This window comes from Pristis pectinata, chromosome 6, assembly GCF_009764475.1.
Source record: "Pristis pectinata isolate sPriPec2 chromosome 6, sPriPec2.1.pri, whole genome shotgun sequence".
NCBI classification, from domain to species: domain Eukaryota; kingdom Metazoa; phylum Chordata; class Chondrichthyes; order Rhinopristiformes; family Pristidae; genus Pristis; species Pristis pectinata.
In genome coordinates this window covers 89,521,352-89,541,704 of record NC_067410.1, presented here as the reverse complement: position 1 = coordinate 89,541,704, position 20,353 = coordinate 89,521,352, and the positions used below count along the sequence as shown (strand labels likewise).

The window sequence follows — 20,353 nt, the reverse complement described above, 5'->3', positions numbered from 1 at the left end:
GTCTCATGCTCATTTCTGGAGGTATTGCAGAGTCCAGAAGCCTAAAAGAGAGGGAAGCAAACAACGAAAGGCAAATAAGAAACAATCAGTCTGCCTCTTTTTCCAGTGATTCCATCCAAGTGGAGGTTGAAGATGTGTCAGCAGCAGCAGGCCATTAGAGGTTTCACACACCCTACTCAGACTGGAAAAACTTGAAAGAAACCTCTTTCCATCTCCTACTATGCAACTTTTATTTATACTTTGGGGACTGCAGGGGATCAATGGAGCTTGTGGTCCTCTAGCTTCACTTTTCAAATAGAAGGGAAGAACAAATGTGCATTTACACAGTGCCTTTCATGCCATCAGACATCCTTAGTATTTCACATCCAAAGAATTAATTTCTGAAGTGCAGTTGCTGTAATAATGTAGGAAAGTGTTGTAAATAATTTAATAAATTCCTAAACATAGTTTTGAGATAGTCAACCAAATATTTCACTTTTCCTCAAGGATCATGGCTGAGTGATAAATATTTGTCAGGTTTTGGGGGGTTTAGAAGCGGGGGTGCAGCTAGGGACCCTCCCTGTTCTTCCTTCAAAAGCATCATGAAATATTTTACACCAATCCCAGAAGGTAGAAGAGGCTTGGGTTTACTGACTACTTTGGAAGACTACTGCCAAGAGCATTCTCTTAGAATGACACTGGAGACAGAATGGCAACAGGTTGAGTGCTGACTGAGTTCGCTGCTTCAGGTCCTAGAGTGCTGCCTCTGGGCCATGGTCAGGAGACCCCCACCCCCACCGCCCCCCTGCCAAAAGAAAACAATGGTTATTACTTCATACACTTCTTAAAGGAATCCAGCAATGGTATTGGTTTATTATTGTCACTTGTACCAAGGTACAGTGAAAAACTTGTCTTGCATACCAATCGTACAGGTCAATTCATTACACTGTGCGTTGAGGTAGTACAGGGTAAAAACAATAACAGAATACAGAGTGAAAGCTTGCCCTCTAGTTCCAGTTTTCAGATAGGAAAGAACAACTATGCACTTGCACAGTGCCTTCTCATGACATCTGACATTTCACAGCCAAAGAATTACTTCTTGAAGTGCAGTTGCAGTTAAAATGTAGGGAAATGTAAATAACTCAGGGAAGAAAAGGAAAAGTGGTCCCACTAAGTTTGTTGCTGATGTTTCTACAGATTGGAAAAATAGTAAATGTGACCCCACTGTTTCAGTAAAGAGGACGAAAGAAAACTACCAACCTGTTAGCCTGACACACAGTGGTGGGGAAAATGCTGGAATTATTAATAAGTGATGTGACTTCAAGACACAGATAAGAATATGATTGACCAGATTCAGCATGGATTTATGAAAAGGAAATTACATATGACTATTGGAGTTCTTTGATGATGTATCCAGGTGAATAGTTGAGGGGAAAACCAGTGGGCACGGGGCATTTGAATTTTCAACAACATTGTGGGCAGAAGGGCCCGTACTGTGTTGTAGTGTTCTATGTTCTATCCCATGAAGGTGGTGGTAAACAGGATTAGAGCTATGGAAATGGAGGTAATATTCTAGCGTTAATTGACTGTTGGCTAATGTATATAAAACAAAGAGTAGGATGCATGGTAGTGTAACAGTTAGCATAACGCTATTGCAGTGACAGTGACCCAGGTTCAATGCTGGCTGCTGTCTGTAAGGAGTTTGTATGTTCTCTACGCAAAAACGCTCTACGCAAAAGATGCATTTCGCTGTGTGTTTCAATGTACATGTGACTAATAAATATATCTTATTTTTTAAGAGAAAGAAGATAAAAGAGAGTGCAGATGCTGCAATCTGGAGCAAGAAACAACCTGCTGGAGGAACTCAGCAGATCATTCGGGCAAAAGAAATTGTTGACAGTTTGGGTTGAAACCCTGCATTAGGACTGAAGGTAGAGAGAGAAGATAGCCAGTGTAAGAGCAGGAAGAAATGAGTTCTCCTTGGTCTGGAACTATTAAGGTACCAATGGGATCAGTGCTTTGGCCCCAACTAATCACAATCTGTCTCAATAATTTGGCCGAGGGCTCCAAATGTAACATTTCTAAGTGACATAAAATTTGAGAAGTGAAGAGGATGCAAAGGGTGTTAAGGGGACACAGACAAGCTGAGTGAGTGGGTAACAGCATGGGAGAAGGAGCTAGAAAATGCAAGATCATCCACTAAGAAAAATATAGAACTTCTGAGCATTTTTCAAATGGTGAAAGATTGGTAGATGTTGTTTTTCAGAGGGACCCGGGTGGCCTTATACACAAGTTACTGAAAGCAAACATGCAGGTGCTGCAGTCAATCAGCAAGGAAAATGGTATGTTGGCCTTTGTTGCAAGAGAATTTGAGTACAAGAGTAAACACGTCCAACAAGAACTACATGGGGTCTTGGTGAGACCACACCCAATGCACAGTTCTGGTCCGATATCTGAAAAAAATCTACTTGCTTTAAGAAGGAGTACAGCCAAACTGGTTCCTGGGATAGTAGGTCTGTCATACAAGGAGAAATTGAGTGGCCTGGGCCTCTATTCTCTAGGGCCCTCACTGAAACATGTAAAATTCTTAGAGGGCATTAAAGGTTTGGATATGGGGAGGATATTTCCCATAGCTGATGAGTCTAGAACTGGGAGTCTCAACATATGGCATATGCATTTTAGAAAAGAAATTAGAAGAAATATTTTCACTCAGAGGGTTGTGAGTCTTTAGATTTCTTTCCCCCAGAGAGCTGTGGAGGCTCAGTCATAGATTGCATTTCAAACAGAAGTCAATTGATTTCTGGAATATCAAGGGATATGGGATAAGGTAGGAAAATGCAGTCAAGCTAGAAGCTTAGCCATGATCTTGTTGAACAGCAATGGACCTTGGAGAAGAGATCACACAGCAACGAAAGGCTATTTATCACCTGCAAAACATCAGGGAATCAGTGACATACTTTTATTTGAGAAATGGATAATTTGCAAAGATTTCAAGAGATGGAGTATCTATATTGGTAGAATTGCTTTAGATTTAGCTAAGTGAAGCTTTCAGCATACTTTGGCAGACTTTTCATACTTGAGCCAAAACTTCAATCAGCTTCAATGTCCTTCCTCATACAAGCCCTAGAGGTTACAGAAATCACCAAAGCAGTCAACATTTTGCTATAAAATCTTCACTTCTTCAAAGAAGAAAAGGCACACGAGTTGAAATATCTAAGCTTCAAAACAAATTGTTTGCTAGTATTACACCACAAATAGCTCCAGAGGTGACAGTGAAGGACAAAGCTTCAGGTAAATCCAACCATGCTACTAAATCAGGTACGATCTGGTCAGCATGGCAACAGCAGTCTCTTGTCGAGTTACTTCAATTAATGTATCCTTAGCTCAGGTTGCTGTGCCAAGTGACTCATTCTCAAGGTAAAACATTCGTGTCAACCTCTTGTAAAAAGACAATCAAATCAAAGTGGGTTTTGCACTCTGGCCAGAAATACATTACAGATGAGATAAAAGCGGTTCAGCTTGCCACAGTAGTGCTTTCATTTCACTCTCCTGGCCACAGCAAACGTTGCTCGCTTGGGAGTTGGATTTTGTTTCAGATAGCAGCATGGAATTACCTATTGGGCAGCATTAGTGAATATAATCAAATATTTACCACGTTTCAATTGTATGATATGATTTCTTCCAATTGGTTAAGAAAAAGATGCATGAAATTAGTGTTTCCTTCAATGTTTTCTGGAATTGAATTCCTCGAGTACAAAAGTGATAAAAATCTTGACATCTTTTGTACTTTAAATGTGCTTAAATTGGTAGCTCTATCCAATGTTCAAAGAAAATAGCAGGAAGAGAATTCAATGCTATCAGATTGAAGTAATTCCATTTCAGACAATCTGTTAACACCTTAAGGAGGGTGTGAGGGGAGAACTAGATGAGATCATCCTTGGAAATAATATGGGAATTCATATTACCTTGTGTGCACCACTTTCAATGTAAAAACAGATAGCAAGGTACCTTTGTGTCCTGCCCATTATCATGACTTCCCTGTGCAACCACCATTATACATGCTGTTGATCACTTACATATCTCCATCAAAATACTCAACAAGCCAGGGAGCCTCAGTGGAAAGGGAAATAATTAACATTTCAGTCAATAATCTCCTATTAGGACTGAATGAGTGTTCATTTTTGAAGGGAGCTCAATAACTTGAATCATTCACCTTGTATATCTCTCCATAGATGCTGCCCGACCTCCTAAGCATTTCTAACATGTTCTGATTTTTTGCAACCATAGCATATTACTTATGTATTACTGGCTAGCTTGCCTGGCATTCATCTGATTTCATTTTTACAGATTAAAATACAAATATAGAAATAGTTTCTGCATTGGAAAAATGGTAATTGTGTCTAAAAACAGAATTGGGACCAATGTCTTTTTAAACAAAAGCACTACAAAAACAAAAAGCTGGATAGACATCTCTTGAAACTCTAAACATCTTACATCTTCTGCCCCATACCTGACCTCATTTATCATATTTGCTAGTAAATTTAATTTTTAAACTTAATATTTAAAAAAAATAAAGATAATTTGCTAATTTTTGAAATTCTCTTTTAGCATCAGGACAACTTGCTCTAGAAGACGAACATTCTAAGTTGTTTTCTTTTTTCCATGAATTTATTTTCACACATTGCAGTTATTTTGATTTAACATGTTTATTGAAATGTATATCAAGGGCACAAAGTAATGAAATTACTTGGCAAGTTATGTGGAATTTAAAAAAATCTGCTTCTAAATTATCTTGCTAGCAAATACAGGATTCTATTTTGATGTGACAATGTAACAGTGCAATAAAATCATTGCCCACATAGTCCTACGTGGGGCATCAGGCAGGAACCCTAAAATGTAGTCTCGGGCAACAAGGTAACTAACATACAAACATGAGATAAAGGCATGAGGATAGATGTATTATACCGACATAGGATGGGCCACAGATTAGTGGCAACAGTTTGTCTTTGGAAGCCTTACAAGCCACTTCAAGCATAAAGAGGATTGCATGAATGATTGAAGAATGAGTGGTCACTTGACAGATTGACACCAAACATATTAGCCAGAACATTATATTTAAGATATTAGAATGTAATTAAGTGGCTAATGCACATTATTTACCCTGATGTACACATTTAGTTATTTTGATCTGAATAATGTCACTTTGCCCCCGAATGATAAACATATGACCTGAGAAAACATTCTTTAATTTGCAGCCTTAGGACTTGAAGTTGGAGCATCTAGTCATTGATACCTGCTCTTGATCCAAGTTCAAAATTCTGGAGATTTTACAACATTTACATTATTAAATACAGGCAGCAGAAGCCAAATGGCTCCTCAAGCTTGCCTCCCTATTCAATTATATCACAGTTGATTCTGAACCTCATCCATTTTGCTGACCAGTCCCCATTTCCCAGTGTCCAAAAACCAATCAACCTCAGTCCAGAATGTACTCAACAACAGAGCATTCTCTGATCTTTGGGACAGAGAATTCCAAAGATATACAAACTTCTGAATGTAGTAATTTCTCCTCACCTCAACTCTCCATGGCTGACCCTTTATTCTAAAGAACTCCAGAGCTCAAGATTCTCCAACCAAAGTCGTACTTTTGTAGAATATATCAGCACAGTACAGGCCCTTTGGCCCACGACGTTGTGCCGACATTTTATCCTGCTCTAATATCTACCTAACCCTTTCCTCCCACATAGCCCTCCATTTCTCTACCACCCACATAGCCCTCCATTTTTCTATCATTCATGTGTCTATCGAAGAGTCTCTTAAAATGTCCCTAATGTATCTGCCCCCATAACCTCTGCATTCCATACACCCACCACTCTGTGGAAAAACAAACTTTCCCCTGACATCCCCCTCATACCTTCCTCCAATCACCTTAAAATTATGCCCTCTCATGTTAGCCATTTTCACCTTGGGAAAATGTCTCTGACTGTCCACTTGATCTACGCCTCTTATTATCTTGTAGACCTCTACCAAGTCACCTCTCATCCGCCTCCTCTCCAAAGAGAAAAGCCCTAGCTCACTCAACCTATCCTCATATTCTCAAGAAATGCAACACCATTGAATGCTGGCATTGTGTGAGCCTCTGGATAAACATAAATGTAGTTGATTGAATTGCTGTGACCATCTCTCAGTCCACCTTGTAAATATTTGTTGGCTTCCTCCAAGAATTTCCTATTTAGCATGGGTTTGAGCAGTTAGCTCTATCTAAATCTGACATGAAAGTAAACGTATCAGCCACAGCATTTGCTTTCTACGATGCCCAATATACTTTCATATTTCTGTCATGACTATTGCATACAAATCTAGATTGAAACTTCTTGCGCAAAGTTAATGTAGCCCAGGATTCTCCTGTAACATTGAGGAGACCAGTACATAACCCTCCATAAACCAAAGATTGGAGGCAGTTGAGCACTTTTATTATTTTGGTGGCCACCCTTCTTAAAATCCGAGCATCAGCTGCAGAATTCAACACACTATCAAGAGCACAAGTGCTTCCTTTGGGAAGCTACCCTCTATGTTGACCAACATAAGGTTTATAATGCAGTGATCACCTCTATACTTCTCTGTGAAGATGAAACCTGGGTGACCTACCAGCTGTATCTGAAATGTCTGGTGAGGTAACTGGGGAAGATCCTCCTCATCAAGTGGGAAGATCACCACACTAGTGCCAATGAACTCAGTGAAGGCAATGCCACCAGCACTGAGGCAATGGTCTTCATGCACCAACTACACAAGACAAGAGATTAAGCAGATGCAAGATTCGACTTCTCAAACAAACCATCCACTCTCAAGCTCACCCATAGCCATAAGTCCTATGGTGGTCAGAAGAAATACTACAAGGACAGCTGAAAAAAGCTGTCACCATCACAAGCTTGGACGAGCAGGCCAATAATGGGCCTTCATGCTGAATCAGGCAATGGCTGGCTCAGAGGAGAATCCCATAGTAAGGAAAAGGAAAGAACCATCGCCAGCAGGCAGCTGACCTGCACAAAGATTTTTGCACCTTGTGCAGCTTGGGTTTGTGGTTCCACAATCAGACTCACAAGTCATCTCAGGAGTAATTAGTAAATCTGTGATAGAGAATATCCTCAAATTGTGGGATTGCCAATGACAAACAGAATGAAATTTTTTTACACTGATTTCTTATTTTGAACTAATACGATCAAACATTCACTGTTACTATGTTTATTTTGGTAATTAAAAACTTGCTCAGTTTAAACTATGCTCTTGGTTTAACAAAAGACAAGGAAGAAAATAAACAGAACAAGTTGTTCAAATGTTCATCATCATGGGACACAGCATTCTGTTTGATACCAGAGGGCTCCTTATTTCTACTCAATAATGTACAAATTACTTCTATAATAAAATAATCAAATAAACTTTAAAGAAAAATCCAAAATCCTCGCTCTCAGTCATACTGAGAAAAATATCCATGACAAACTGACTCCCATACATTTCTGAAAATCCAGGAAACTGCAGGTGCTGGAAATCTGAAATGAAAACAGAAGATGCTGCAAAACCTGAGCATGTTAGGTCACATCTGTGGAAAGAAAAACTGAGTTAATATTTCAGGTCTAAGACTTCTTCAGAACTAAAAAAGTTCATACAAAGAGTCTCAGACCTGAAACATTAACTCTCCTTCCACAGACACTACATGATCTGCTGAGTGCTTTTAGCACTTTTTGTTTTATTCCAATATATTTGTCTTTCATGTTAGTGCAAATCAAGTTTTCCACTTACACATACAAGTGTTTCTTTGCTCACATCTGTCCCATAATAAGGGAATTTTATACCAAACAGACCAATGATGGATTGTGCAGCAACTCCTTCCAACCACTTCACTATAAGCTGCCTTAAAATATCTGATTGATTTCAATAATCCATTAACTATTGTCTAAAATGTTTGTGTGAACTATTGATCCTAAAACCTCTTCCTGTACTTGTCATTAAAAAAATTGTGCTTGTATGGAGGCCATTACAGCTGAAGATTCCAATATGTAGCCAGAAAGATGATATGAATTAGTATCTTTATCACTGCAGGTGAGTTTCAGTTCCCGGCATTAAGCCCCCTAATTAAACATTCGATCCTTAGACCACTACGAATCCATTTCTGTTCCGCGATTGTAATGATCACTTCCTCCTCATACTTCCATCAAATTTTATTTAGAAGACAAATCCAAAGGCCTTTTTAAATTGTCATTATTCAACAAGAATATTTTCAAAAGCAAATTTCTATCGAAAAATCAAACTGCTGAAGGAGACGAGACACAAACATCATTAATAATAGCACAGGAAGTTGTAACTAGATGGAAAGGGAAAAATAACCTCACCATATTGCAGCGTTTGAATCACTGCTGTGAATTCAAAGTACCATTCAAACACTTTTGCAGGCTGATTAACACACCGTCGAGACTGTTTTAAAGCAACTGTTCAAAATTATCAAAACTATTTTCAACAAGATCATTAAGAATAATATGAAAAACTGTATTGCAACTTAGGATGAAATTTAGTAGAATAAAATGCAAAAGGTTATTGTAAATACTAAAAGATTATTAATTGCCTAATATGCTAATTCTACAATTCACTCTTTAAAGGTAATCACAGCTAACATTTGCACAGCTGAGGCCCTGATTTTCTCCTGTTTCCTCACAGCATAAATTCCAACTTCCACTTCTGGGTTTCTATAGTAACTTGCCTTAGCAATTATTGCATATTCCCAAGTAACAAAAACAATATTTGAACAATTTCTTATCCCTGAGAATGAGACAGTCTCCTTCAGGTGTGGAATAACCTTTGAAGATATTTCCTTTTTCATAACCCCGAGGAGAAGTTGTCCAGAATTTGCTCTAATTGCTAATATACACTACTGGGACTATTGTGTGCCCTATTCCAAAAACCATTACAATACTTCCAAATACCTTCAACAGATATTTGGGGATTACAACATCAATTCCTGAATAATGAAGACTACTATCCATTTGCAGAGGCTTAAAATTTCTAACAGCTTTACTTCCAAGCTAAATGGCAATGGCTGTTTTAACAACAGGGGTTTAAGTGATCTCTCGGAAAAAGTGCCTGGTTGTGAATAAGATTTTTTTTGGATTTATGGACAATCTCACAATGGACCAGATTGTTTCCCAAGTTAACAGAAACCTGCCCTCAACAATAATTACCATCAGTGGTAAACTCCTTCTAGCTACACATAGGCATGTTCAGCTGATGTACACATGCATCCATATCGCATGTTTTTTTTAAATTACAAGTGCATTAATTGGTCAATCCGGGAAAGATCCATTAATTTACATTGCCTGCTAATTTAAGATAATGAGCGAGTGATTGATCATGACCTATGCTGAGCCCCACAAAGACTCTCACAGGTGGAAATCTGCTGAAGACCGGAAACCATTCAACTTTCCACAGGGAGCTTACTCTTCTGTTGGTTCACAATTTCTTCTGTTTGCCTGCCATCATCAACTTTCAGCTAGGAGGAACAGCATTCCACAATAAAGATTTTGCTGCCCTGGCAAAATGGGATCCAATTTCTATTCAAGTATCCCATCCTCCCCAGCAAAGCTTGGAAAATAAAATAACCAAGTATACTGTAAATCACAATACTACCACATTATTATTGTTCTGTTGTAGTGGAATCAAAAATAGCATAACTGCAATAAATTTGTAAAATCCATTTACTTTAATATGTATGGAACTATAACAATGAGGTTTTCTCATTTATTCATTTTTCAGAATTTGGGGTGTCAATGACAAGATTTATTGCCTATCCCTAACTGCCCTTCAAAGGCATGGGTAGCCAAAAACTTGAACAGCTGCAATCCTTCTGGTGAAGCTACTTCATGTGTTGGGAACAATGATACATTCCCAAGTTAGGATGGTGTACAACTTGGAGGATAACAGGCAAGTTATGGTAATCAAAAAACCCACAGATGCTGCAAATCTGACATAAAAAGAGAAGATGCTAGAAAAACTCATCAGGTCAGGCAGCATCTGTGGAAAAAGAAACAGTTAATGTTTCAGGTTGAAGACCATTCATCAGGACATTCTGAGCATTGGTAAACAGGTTAGTAGTGTGTAATTGCCACTTAACAGCACCATTGATGACACTTTCCATAACTTATTTTGTAATTTTATCTTTAAACTGGTAGGACACCATTTTGATTTATGCTCTGAGTCTTTAAAATACCTGACCACTCACTATGTTTGATTTCCAGCATGTCCCTCATTGCCATCACTAAACTGTCTACTAACCGAGCCCTTATCTTCTTCAGCAGCACCCTGGATGCACATGTGGAAGGCTTTAACACTTGAATTGCAGCCATGTATTGGTTTATTATTGTCACCTGTACCGAGGTACAATGAAAAACTTGTCTTGCATACTGTTCATACAGATCAATTCATTACACAGTGCATTGAGGTAGTACAGGGTAAAAGCAATAACAGAATACAGAGTAAAGTGTCACAGCTACAGAGGAAGTGCAGTGCAGGTAGACAATAGGGTTCAAGGTCATAACAAGGTAGATTGTGAGGTCAAGAGTCCATCTCATCATATAAGGGAACCGTTCAATAGTCTTATAACAGTGGGATAGAAGCTGTCCTTGAGCCTGGTGGTATGTGCCATGTAAGTAGGATTGAATTACAATTTTTCTCCTTTTTATTCTAATATTAAATCACTAACTTTTATTCCTACTGATTTAACTTGTGTCAAATTTCTCTAACCTACTAACACCAGCAACAATTTCCACAAGCAGTCTTTGAAGTAGTAAAACATCCAGGTGTCTCACATGGGCATAACTGCACAAAATTTACTTAGAGACAGATAGGAAGAACATTGGCATTGATGATACTTGATGAAACATTCAAAAGAAGGAAAGAGTAGCAAAGAGGCAGAGAGATTTAGAGAGAGAGTTCCAGAGTTTAGGAGCATGGCAGCTGAAGGCAAAGCTATTCATGGAGTACAGAGAACAGTACAGCACAGGAATAGGCCCTTCAGCCAACAACGACTTTGCCACACATACCAATTTAACTAATCCTATATGCCTGCACATGGTCTATATCTCTCCATTCACTGCTTATTCATGTGCCTGTCTAAATGCCTCTTACTATCATGTCTGCTTTCCACTTCCCCTGTGTCACAAACCAGCAACAAAAGAAACACACTGAGCATGATTCAGTGTTAAAAACTATTTTATTAATCACTACTTATGATAATACGTAAAATAAAAGTAAAAAATGTTAGTATGTTAGAATTCAAGAATGTTAAACCTCGAACGTTAACCCCAAAACTAAACTCTTCGTGTGTGTGTGTGACAAAGTCCAAAACTCCCAGTTCCGGAATGGTTCTTAAAGTTCAGTTCCGCAAGCCATAAGGTGAAACATGAGCAAGGGCTTCTTCAGCAACCACCGTTGTCTGAAGATAAGATGTAGATGTAGAAAAACATAGAGAGAGTACATACGAAATCCAAATGTTCCACGATGGAACCCAAACGACACTTCAGTGTTTACTCGGTAGTGACTTCCTCACCCCGAAAAGCATCCGAACCGTGGTCGTCCACATACAAATACCTGTTTCTTTCTACAGGTCAGCAACAAAGTGAACTCCACCGGATTACTTCCAACTTCCATACATGGATTTCAGTGGCAAACACAGTTATTGTTTCTCATCCATCGATAGAGAAAAACAAGCAGGCTGGTGTCTCTCTCCCTTCTCTCTCTCTCTTCTTCTTCTTCTAACTTCTTCAACAACGTCATTACGTCCTTTATCTTCTATTGACGTAAGCACGCCCCACACACACATACACACACACTCTCTATCTTAAAGGGACTTTCACTGAGTCCGTAACACCTCCCACCTAAAAAAAAAATTTTCCCAAGAAAATTTTAACCGCGCATAGAGTTAGTAATGTTAATTATCACGCTACACAACTACAGACTATCAGATTAGTACAGATACATGTTTCCCATTTAACATCGAGAAAGACAATCAGCAATCACATTATCTTTGCCTTTAATGTGAGTTATCATGAGATCAAACTCTTGCAAAATTAAACTCCAATTTAACAGCCTTCTGTTCTTGTTTTTGACTCGGCTCAGAAACACCAGTGGGTTATGATCTGTATACACAGTCAATGGTTTCTGAGCGGTGCAAACATATACACTGAAATGTTGCAAGGCTAAAACAAGTGACAGTAATTCTTTCTCTATGGTGGAATAATTCTTTTGATGCTCATTAAATTTCTTTGAAAAGTAAGCTACAGGATGGTCAATATCATCAAGGTCACCCTTCTGCAACAACACAGCTCCTGCAGCTTCATCACTGGCATCTACTGCTAATGAAAATGGCTTTTCAAAGTCAGGTGTTCTGAGCACAGGATGGTAGCATAAAATGGCTTTCAGCTTCTCAAATGCTTCTTGACAAGAATCTGTCCAAACAAACTTTACTCCCTTCTTCTGAAGATTAGTTAGGGGAAGAGCAATATCAGCAAAATTTTTACAAAATTTTCGATAATATCCAACCATTCCCAAAAATCTTCTAACAGTCCTCGTACCTGTGGGAATAGGGAACTCAGATATTGCTTGAACTTTTGCCTGAACAGGAGCTTGCTTGCCTTGACCTACAACATAACCAAGATACGTCACAGTGGCATGGCCAAATTCACTTTTAGCCAAGTTAACTGTAAGGTTAGCCTTGGAAAGTCTTTCAAACAACCTTTCTAACGCAGAGATGTGATCTTCCCAAGTATCATTCCCAGTCACTAAGTCGTCAATGTAGGCATCTGTATGTTTTAACCCATGAATCACTGAATTAATCATTCTTTGAAATGTTGCCGGAGCATTTTTCATTCCAAATGGCAAAACATTGTATTCATACAATCCAGAAGGGGTTACAAAGGCTGAAATCTCCCGTCCTCTATCTGTTAATGGAACACACCAGTACCCTTTTAATAGGTCAATCTTTGTAAGAAATTTTGCCTTTCCCACTCTGTCTATGCAATCATCCACCCTAGGAATAGGGTAAGCATCTGACTTTGTTACAGCATTCACTTTCCTGTAATCTGTGCAAAATCTAACAGTTCCATCAGGTTTAGGTACAATAACACAGGGCGAACTCCAATTTGAAGTAGAATGTCTAATAATATCATTTTCCAACATGTATTTGATTTCCTGATCAACAAGTTTACTTTTTTCCACATTCATTCGATATGGGTGTTGTTTGATTGGTTTTGCATCCCCAACATCAACATCATGGGTAATTATCGATGTTCTGTTTGGAACATCTGGGAACAGATTTTTAAATTTTAAAATTAATTCTCTCATCTGTTGTTTTTGTGAAACTTGTAAATGGTCCAACTTCGTTTCAAGGTTCTCCATGATATTTTGGTTTTTCAGTTTCGATGGAACAATATTTGGTCTAAATTGGCCTTCCTCAACATCAACATCAGGCATTCTAGAAACAACCTTTTCACCATCCACCAAGGCCACAACTGAATCCCTCTCATAATAAGGTTTTAGCATGTTTACATGACAGAGTTGTGTTTTCTTGCGTCTATCTGGTGTTTTGATTATATATGTTAGATCAGTCACTCGAGATTCAATAACATAGGGTCCAGAAAAACGAGCTTGCAAGGGATTATTTTGGCTAGGGAAAAATACCAACACCTTTTGCCCCACTGCAAATGTCCTAGGCCGAGCACGTCTATCAAAATATGTCTTCATTCTTATCTGGCTTGTTTTCAAATTCTCTCTCGCTAGCTGGCAGACTCTCTCCAACCGAGTTTTAAATTTTTGGACATAGTCCAACAGACTCAAGTGAACTTCCTCATTAACCCATTGCTCTCTTAACAACTCCAAAGGTCCTCTCACCCTATGTCCAAACACAAGCTCAAACGGACTAAATCCGATTGACTCCTGGATCGATTCTCTAACGGCAAACAAAAGTAAATGGATACCTTCATCCCAATCCTTGGTGTTTTCAAAGCAATAAGTCTTCAGCATATTTTTGAGAGTAGAATGAAATCTCTCCAGAGCTCCTTGAGATTCTGGGTGATATGCAGATGATACAATCTGCTTTGCTCCCAGCTCATAGACTATTTGTTGAAAAATTTTTGACATAAAATTACTACCTTGATCAGATTGGATTTCTTTTGGCAAACCAAACAAGGTAAAAAATTTTACAAGAGCCTTTGACACCGTCTTGGCCTTAATATTTCTAAGGGGTATTGCCTCTGGAAATCTAGAAGTGGCACACATGATGGTTAACAAATACTGATTTCCAGTCTTAGACTTTGGTAAGGGGCCAACACAGTCCACAATCACCTTCAAAAAGGGTTCACCAAAAGCAGGAATTGGTTTCAAAGGAGCCACAGGGGGTTTTTGATTTGGTTTACCTACCATCTGACATGTGTGGCAGGTTCGACAAAACATCACCACATCTTTTCTCAAACCAGGCCAATAGAATTGTTTCAAGATCTTCCCTACAGTTTTATTCACACCAAAATGACCACCCAAAGGCATACTATGGGCCAGGTTTAAAATCTCATCCCTATAAACTTTTGGAACAACAACCTGATGAATAACTTCCCATTCCTCATTAACAGGAACATGAGGAGGTCTCCATTTCCTCATTAACACTCCATTTTTGACATAGTATCCAGTTGGCACCTTTTCAATCTCCTCACATGAGAGTGCTTTTTCTTTCAATTCTGTCAATTCAGGGTCCTTTGTCTGTTCCACCATAAAATCCTTCCTCGACAAAGACAAATCTTTAAATTCAGGCTCACTATAAGGATGTTGATCCTCCAGTGAAGACAGAAAAGTCTCAGATAAGGCATCAAAATTTTCTTCCTGTTTAGGACTGTCACAAGGAACTACATCAGACTGCATCGGACTGTCTGTCTTGGCTAATTCTTTAGCTCTAGCTCGAGTCACCGCACATGATGGGTAAACATCTGAATCATCCTCAGACTCATCAATCCTTGGTTTGGTTGTTAACCGTACCACAGGATCACTTTCTCCATTTGCAAGGTCATTTCCCAATAACAAAGAAACTCCTTCCACTGGCAAACTAGGTCTTATCCCTATCTCGACTGGTCCTTCTACGAACTTTGACTTTAAAATCACCCTGTGAAAAGGGACAGACATGGTCTCACCTGTAACGCCTCGTATTAGATTTACTTCACCAGTGTCACTTTCTTCACCAAAATTTAAAACACTGTCCAGCAAGAGAGATTGACTAGCCCCAGTATCTCTAAGAATTTTCACTGGCACCTGGGGTGACTCATCATTCAGTGAAACAAAACCCTCTGATACATACGAACGGAATTCCTTTCTCACCTCCTCCAACTTTTCCGCTTTTCCCTCTTGCAAGGACTGATCTTTAACAGCATCTCCTGAACCTTTTTGATTTTTAATTGCCTGAAAGCAAGCATTGGGCCCAGCTTCCTTCTTTTTCTTCAAAAGGGCACAATTAGATATCACGTGGCCAGGTTTCCTACAGTAATAACAAGTACGCTCAACAGGTTTCTCCAGCCCTGGCTTCTTTTCATCTTTTCCTTTTTGATTACCTCCCAATTTAATCTCTGGTTTACCTGGATTGTCTTTGTAACTCTTTTGAAAGGTTTTAGGTTGTCCCCATTTGGATTTATGGGTTAAAGCATAATCATCTGCCAACCTAGCAGTTTCTTGTAAAGTTTCCACTGCCTTTTCATTTAAATATGTTGTTAATTCAGCTGGAACACATCTTTTAAAGTCTTCCACCAGTATCAATTCTGTCAATTTATCGTAATCCCCATCTACATTTTTAGCCAGGCACCATCGTTCAAAACATATTCTCTTTCCATTGGCAAATTCCATATAAGTCTGATCTGCAGATTTCCTCAAGTCTCTGAATTTTTGTCTATAAGCCTCAGGGACCAATTCATAGGCCTTCAAAATAGCTTGTTTTACCTTGGTATAATCAGCTGCATCCTCAACAGACAAAGCAGAATAAGCTTTTTGAGCTTTACCTTTAATCACACTCTGTACCATAAGAGCCCATCCTTTCCTTGGCCAGTTTGAACTCACAGCAACCTTTTCAAAATGTTGGAAATACTGATCAACCTGATCTTCTTCAAACGGAGGGACTAATCGAACCTCCCTGCTGGCTGAAAAACCATCATCAGAATCAGATTCCGAACTCCTACGCTTCATTTGTAACTCATGCTGCCTCTGTTTCTCCTTCTCCTCACTATCCAGCTCCATCCTCTTCAATTCCATCTGCTTCATTGCTAGATCAGCCTCTATCTTCATCTGAGTTATCTTTTGTTCAGTCTCTAATTTCTTTTGTTCGGCCTCTAATTTCTCTCGCTCGGCCTCTATCTTTAACTGGGTTTGCTCTCGTTCGGCCTCTATCTTTGCCAGCTGCACCTGTGCCTCAGAAATTGCTATTTCACTGCCAGGAAACTGTTTTAACACTTCCTTCTCAAACACCTTCTTTTCCACATAATGGCCAGCTATCAGTCTCTGAATATCTGCCTTTCTCATAGACTGCTTTACTTCTGTAAGGTTTAACCTTGTAGCAATCTTTATCAGATCATCCTTTTTCGCCACCTCCAATCCCTTTTAGGTTGGTGACTCCAAAAATGCCTTAATATCCATTGCTGCTGGTTTCCACACACACAAGCCAATTAAAAAAGAATTTATCAGAGCTCCCTCAAAAATCTTTGGATTGAATCTCGAACAAATCTCGTCAATCTGGGGTACAATCCCAGACGACACTCGTTAACCTTGGGAACTATCCCGGACGAGCCCCCAATTTTGTCACAAACCAGCAACAAAAGAAACACACTGAGCATGATTCAGTGTTAAAAACTATTTTATTAATCACTACTTATGATAATACGTAAAATAAAAGTAAAAAATGTTAGTATGTTAGAATTCAAGAATGTTAAACCTCGAACGTTAACCCCAAAACTAAACTCTTCGTGTGTGTGTGTGACAAAGTCCAAAACTCCCAGTTCCGGAATGGTTCTTAAAGTTCAGTTCCGCAAGCCATAAGGTGAAACATGAGCAAGGGCTTCTTCAGCAACCACCGTTGTCTGAAGATAAGATGTAGATGTAGAAAAACATAGAGAGAGTACATACGAAATCCAAATGTTCCACGATGGAACCCAAACGACACTTCAGTGTTTACTCGGTAGTGACTTCCTCACCCCGAAAAGCATCCGAACCGTGGTCGTCCACATACAAATACCTGTTTCTTTCTACAGGTCAGCAACAAAGTGAACTCCACCGGATTACTTCCAACTTCCATACATGGATTTCAGTGGCAAACACAGTTATTGTTTCTCATCCATCGATAGAGAAAAACAAGCAGGCTGGTGTCTCTCTCCCTTCTCTCTCTCTCTTCTTCTTCTTCTTCTAACTTCTTCAACAACGTCATTACGTCCTTTATCTTCTATTGACGTAAGCACGCCCCACACACACATACACACACACTCTCTATCTTAAAGGGACTTTCACTGAGTCCGTAACACCTGGCAGCACATTCCAGGCACCTACACTCTTTGTGTAAAAAAAAAATTTGTCTCGAAAATCTCCTTTAAATATTCCCCCTCTCACCTTAAAGCTATGCCCTCTAGTATTTGTCTTTTCCACCCTGAAAAAAAGACCCTGACTATGCCTCTCATTATTTTATCTACTTCTATCAGGTCTCGCCTCAAAGCCTCTGATGCTCTGGAGACAAAACATTCCAAGTTTGTCCAACCTCTGCTCATAGCTAATACTCCCTAACCCAGGCAATGCCCTAGTTAACCTCTTTTGCATCCTCTTCAAAGCCCCACATCCTTCCTGTAATACTGCAACAAGAACTGCATGCAATGCTCCAAATGTGGCCCAAACAAAGTCCATACAGCTCAACACCCTGACCAACGAAGGCAAGTAAGCCATACACCTTCCTTACCATCCTATCTACCAGTGTTGCCACTTTCAGGGAGCTATGGACTTGCACCTCCAAAATCCTTCTGTACATCAATGCTAAGGGTCCTGCCATTTACTGTATACTTTCCTCTTAAATTTGACCTCCCAAATTGCAACACCTCACATTGTTCAGATTAAACTCCATCTGCCATTTCTCTGTCCACATTTCCAACTGGTCTATATCCTGCTGAATCCTTTGACAACCTTTCTCACTATCCACAACTCAACCAACTTTTGTATCATCTACAAACTTACTAATCTACATTTTTATCCAAATCATTTACATGCATCAGAAAAATAAAAGAGGTCCCAGCACTGATGCTTGCAGAACAACTGCTGGTCACAGAACTTCAGTCAGAATAACGTCAAAACATTGGTCACATCATGATTAGCATGTCCCTGCATTTTATTTTATTGATCAGAAAGAGCTGTAAAGAGGGCACTATTACTCAATGCTCCAAAGTCCTTGATCTGGAGCAGATACCAAATGTTACCTGCAATACAATGGCATTAAGTTTCACTACTGACATCACCTGCATCCTATTAGGCACACTTATGAAGATTACTAATCCAATATTGCAGATCAAACCATTTTAATTTACAAAAGTGACCTATCTCACATTTACATATTGATTTATTCTAAATTCTGTTATAATAACTGCACATTGCTTTAAGCTATTTAAACAAATTATAACTGCCTCATTACAAAAACATACCCAATTACTGCAAAAGCAGGGAGCTCTTGAAGATCAAATGGAAAATCGAGACGGAATCGAGTTTTAAATAAGGCAGTGATGGTTTCTGCAAAAGATGGATGAAAGTTCATATCTTGTTAATTATTTAAGGACAGATGGGCAGTATTTCTCAAAAATAGGACATGATTTTAGAATCACAATCTACTTGCTACTTTGATATACCTTCATCTTTGTTCCAGACAGCCAGGACACGGAAGATAAAGGCACTGAAGGTAGCAGCAAAGAAGCCACGCCAGTAATTTCTGACAGCAAAAAATGTTGATGTTACTTCAATACTGAAAAGAACACCTATTAGAAGGAAGCCAGAAGAAACTGATCAACAATTTTAACAAATTTATCGATATGGGATGAAAGTTAATTCTGCACATTTTTTAATAAATACAAAACAAACATTCCAGGAAGGAAACAGCATACAAATAAAATAAATTCTAAAGCAAGCATATAACTTGCCTTTGTTCAAGGACTATTGCAAACATGCAAATAAAGTTGAGCAGCCACAGCAGCACCAGAGCAGTCAGAGAAGCACAAGTCAAAGGGTAACACAATGCCAACATTCAAATAAGGGGGCAGCTAGGCTCTGCTAACCTAAAAGCAATAACTGCAAGATCAGCAAAAGCCACCAGGTCACTATCTGTGGCTATTAGTTAGGATTACAATTAGGTTAAATGAGAATGGATTAAAAATACTGACACTGCCAAAGGAATTAAGAAATCTGTATAATAAATATATCATTGCTGTTGTTAATCTGTTAAAAAATGGAAAAAGGGAAAAGAGTCAGAAAGAGAAAAGTAATGTTAAACTGTGGCTAAATCATTCTATTAGTTCCAGTTAAATAATCTTATATGGGACAGTTTTACTTAATTGGTGGGACTCAACTTTCAGTAAACTTGAAACTATAAAACCTTTAGTGAGTAACCACACCTTAAGATACTTGACTTTGTTCTTGTCCTACGGGTGGAGCAATAGTTCTCATTTTTCTCCTTCAAGGAATAACTTGGAGCTCTCAGATGCAAATATGAATACTGAAGTTCACAATTTCAGGGAGCCTCTCTTCTTACCCCCTCACATGGACGTGGCTGTATCTTTCTGTTTCAATGCATTTAATTTTTCTCTTCAGTATCCAAATGCCAGTTTTTAAGATGATTGTTACCTTGACAACCTTGGCTGGCACCTAAATACAGAAATTCCTTCTCCCTCTTTGCAAATTAAAACCCACTTGTCTTCTCACTTTTCCAAATTCTGATAAAGTGCCCCTGACCTGTAACACTGACTCAGTTTCTCGCCCCCACTGATGCTGCCCAGCCTGCGGAGTGCCTCCAGTATTTTCTGCTTTTAGTTTTGGATTTCTAGCATTTGCTCCACATTAGAAGCTTGTTGTTTTTGTAACCCAGACATGAAGTCATTTGGCATTGTGTTTAAGGCATTAGACAAACAAGCCGAAGGCTTGGTGCAATCATGAGAACACAGGCAAATCCCAAGAAACAATGGAAATCAAGTGCTGGTGTTAGCAGAAGTGACAATGTAGCTTTTGGACTACAATTTGGTTCCTAGGACAAAGTTTCTGCAATCCTTCTTAACTTAATTAACTTCAGCTA

General features: G+C 39.0%; 1 protein-coding gene across 2 annotated transcripts in view; it reads right to left on the bottom strand.

Annotated features, from left to right (window-relative positions):
* Positions 1-20,353, bottom strand: part of clcn2c (chloride channel 2c) — a 456,139-nt gene that overhangs the window by 185,962 nt on the left and 249,824 nt on the right. For both annotated transcript variants that reach the window (XM_052017638.1, XM_052017637.1), the window contains exons 8-9: positions 18,921-19,046; positions 18,720-18,804 (exon numbers count right to left, since the gene is read on the bottom strand). In XM_052017638.1, the coding sequence (XP_051873598.1) occupies positions 18,720-18,804; positions 18,921-19,046 (211 nt within the window). The remainder of the gene's footprint in view (positions 1-18,719; positions 18,805-18,920; positions 19,047-20,353) is intronic.